This window comes from Scylla paramamosain, unplaced genomic scaffold (genome assembly GCF_035594125.1).
Source record: "Scylla paramamosain isolate STU-SP2022 unplaced genomic scaffold, ASM3559412v1 Contig5, whole genome shotgun sequence".
Taxonomy (NCBI): domain Eukaryota; kingdom Metazoa; phylum Arthropoda; class Malacostraca; order Decapoda; family Portunidae; genus Scylla; species Scylla paramamosain.
In genome coordinates this window covers 1,550,001-1,552,500 of record NW_026973670.1, presented here as the reverse complement: position 1 = coordinate 1,552,500, position 2,500 = coordinate 1,550,001, and the positions used below count along the sequence as shown (strand labels likewise).

The window sequence follows — 2,500 nt, the reverse complement described above, 5'->3', positions numbered from 1 at the left end:
TTCTCCCACTCTAAATTCTCCCCTTCTTTCGCTCCCTCTCGAAGTCTCTCACCCATTCAAATTCATCAACTGCTTATTCCTACTTCTCCCACACTCCTCCACTCACCTCAGGGTCCCTCTCAGCACAGTGGAAGCCTCCGGAATACCATACAATTCCCTGTAGATGGTGGAGTCTCTGTTGGGGAAGCCCTCGAGATTGAAACCAGGAAGAGCAGTGTACGGTTTTGTGGCCTTCAGTAGTTCACCTCCACTAGCTATATCCACTACCTGAAATGTAGTAGTAGTAGTAGTAGTAGTAGTAGTAGTAGTAGTAGTAGTAGTCTCTGTCACCCCTCTCTCATTTCTCTCCGTCACCTTGTTCATCCAAATGTGTTACCTGTCACTCCCCTCACTCTCATTTTCACCGTCTCCTCACCCTCTCACCTGGCCATCTTCAAGGTAGCGTGCTGGGGACAGTGTGTTGAGCAAGACGCCTCTCGGACTCCACGAAAACTTGTATCGAAGTGGATTTGTGGACCACTGTGGAGCTGGTAGGCCACCGCAGAAAGAGATGAATTTATCTACTTTTCCGCCTCCTGAGTGGATCTGTGTGGGTATTGTTGGGAGATGAGTGGTCAGGCTAGGTCAGGTTTGGCTTGGTTTGATCATGTCAGGTCAGGTTTGGCTGAGTTAGGTCAGGTCAGGTTTGGTTTTCCTTGGTTTGGTTAGGTCAGGTCAAGTTTGGTTTGGCTTAGTTACGTCAGGTCAGGTCAGATTTGGTTTGGCTTGGTTACGTCAGGTCAGGTCAGGTTTGGTTTGGCTTGGTTAGGTCAGGTCAGGTCAGGTCAGGTTTGGTTTGGCTTGGTTAGGTCAGGTCAGGTCAGGTTTGGTTTAGCTTGGTCAGGTCAGGTCAGGTTCGGCGTTCCCAGTGATGTGAACGTTTTATTTTCATTATTATTTATTTTTCGTTAAATTAAGGAATATATTTGTTATTGATATTTACATTACCATAACACTTGTAATTCTTCACACACAACCTTGAACACACACACACACACACACACACACACAGTTGCCACCTCAAGACAGCCATTGGTGAGAATAACATTTTCCCAGCAACACTACAATCACCCACGTTCCTTCATTGGTGTATAAATGAGTGTGTGTGTGTGTGTGTGTGTGTGTGATGACTTGTTCTTGTGTGGGCAACATACATAATACCCACACACACAAATCTCTCTCTCTCTCTCTCTCTCTCTCTCTCTCTGTCTCTCTCTCTCTCTCTGCTTTTTGATCTTCCTCCCATCCAAGTCCATCATCACCCAGTCCTCACTCTCTCCTCTCCCACACCCACTCAAGCACGCACACACAGCTCAGGGTTCCTTTTGGTGCAGTGAAAACCTCTCTCTGTCCTCTCTCTTATTCTCAAGCACTTCCACGTCGCTCTAGTTGAAGCTGCACCGTTTTTAAGAGTGTGGCTGTGATTCTAGTGACAGATTAATGAATTCTGTACATCATTAACAGGAAAAACATTCTCTGTGGCCTTGGAAAATGCTCGAGACGAGAGAACAAAGCGATGCTAACAATTTTCAAGACGCTCTAGTTGAATTTACAAAGTTTTCAAGAGTGTGGCTGTGGTTCTAGTGACAGATTAACGAAGTCCTTACATTATCAACAAGAAAAACACCTTGAGAAGTAATAATGATTAAAGACCAATGCTGTTTCCGTAGCTTTCCTGTAAGTTCCCCCATTCAGATCCATCCCACTCTCCCGCCCTCTTACCTGGTCGAAGCACTCCATAGCCAGTAGGTGGTCGATGCCTGGGTCAAGTCCCACCTCATTGACAATAGTGATGCCAGCGTCCACTGCAGCCTCGTGTAACTCCTTCATGCCCGGCGTGAGGTAACTTGCGGTGACCAGGTGCGTCTGTGGCAGTGGTGGCATAGCAGTGGTGGTGGTGGAGGTGCTGGTAGGTGTTTTTGGGTGTCTTGGTGTGTTTCTTTGCATGTTTAATGAGTTGTGTGCGTTTTGTGTGTATTTTTGGGATGTTTTGTGTGTTTAAAGTGTGTTTTTCGTGTTTTTGCTGTGTTTTTTGCTGTTTTTTCCGTGTTTTTGCTGTGTTGATGTCCAGCGAGTTTTCACCCCCAAAAAATATTCACACAATATGTATCCTCACACACACACACACACACACACCATTGAATATCCACACAACATCCACACAAAAACATTCACATTAAAAAAAAAAAAACTAATTTATCCACACACATATCCACACAAATCCCAAAAATGTATCCTTACATGCACACAAACACCCACAAAATCCACATATCCACACATACATCGACAGAAATAAAAATATCCACACAAACACCCAGATATCCACACAAACACTCAAATATTAACAAAACCCACAAATATCCACTTATATTCAGCCAGACACCCAAATATCCACACACACACACACACACACCTTAGCGTCAATGCAAGCAGAAGCCACAGTCGGATGTAAGCTGTATGG

At 44.9% G+C, this 2,500-nt stretch overlaps 1 protein-coding gene across 1 annotated transcript in view; it reads right to left on the bottom strand.

The window, feature by feature from the left end:
* The window catches only part of LOC135096589 (alpha-aminoadipic semialdehyde synthase, mitochondrial-like), a 21,946-nt gene that overhangs the window by 1,990 nt on the left and 17,456 nt on the right, over positions 1 to 2,500 (bottom strand). The window contains exons 11-14 of the mRNA XM_063998184.1: positions 2,453 to 2,500; positions 1,762 to 1,905; positions 424 to 585; positions 107 to 267 (exon numbers count right to left, since the gene is read on the bottom strand). The exon at positions 2,453 to 2,500 is cut by the window's right edge and continues 137 nt beyond it. Of these exons, the coding sequence (XP_063854254.1) occupies positions 107 to 267; positions 424 to 585; positions 1,762 to 1,905; positions 2,453 to 2,500 (515 nt within the window). The remainder of the gene's footprint in view (positions 1 to 106; positions 268 to 423; positions 586 to 1,761; positions 1,906 to 2,452) is intronic.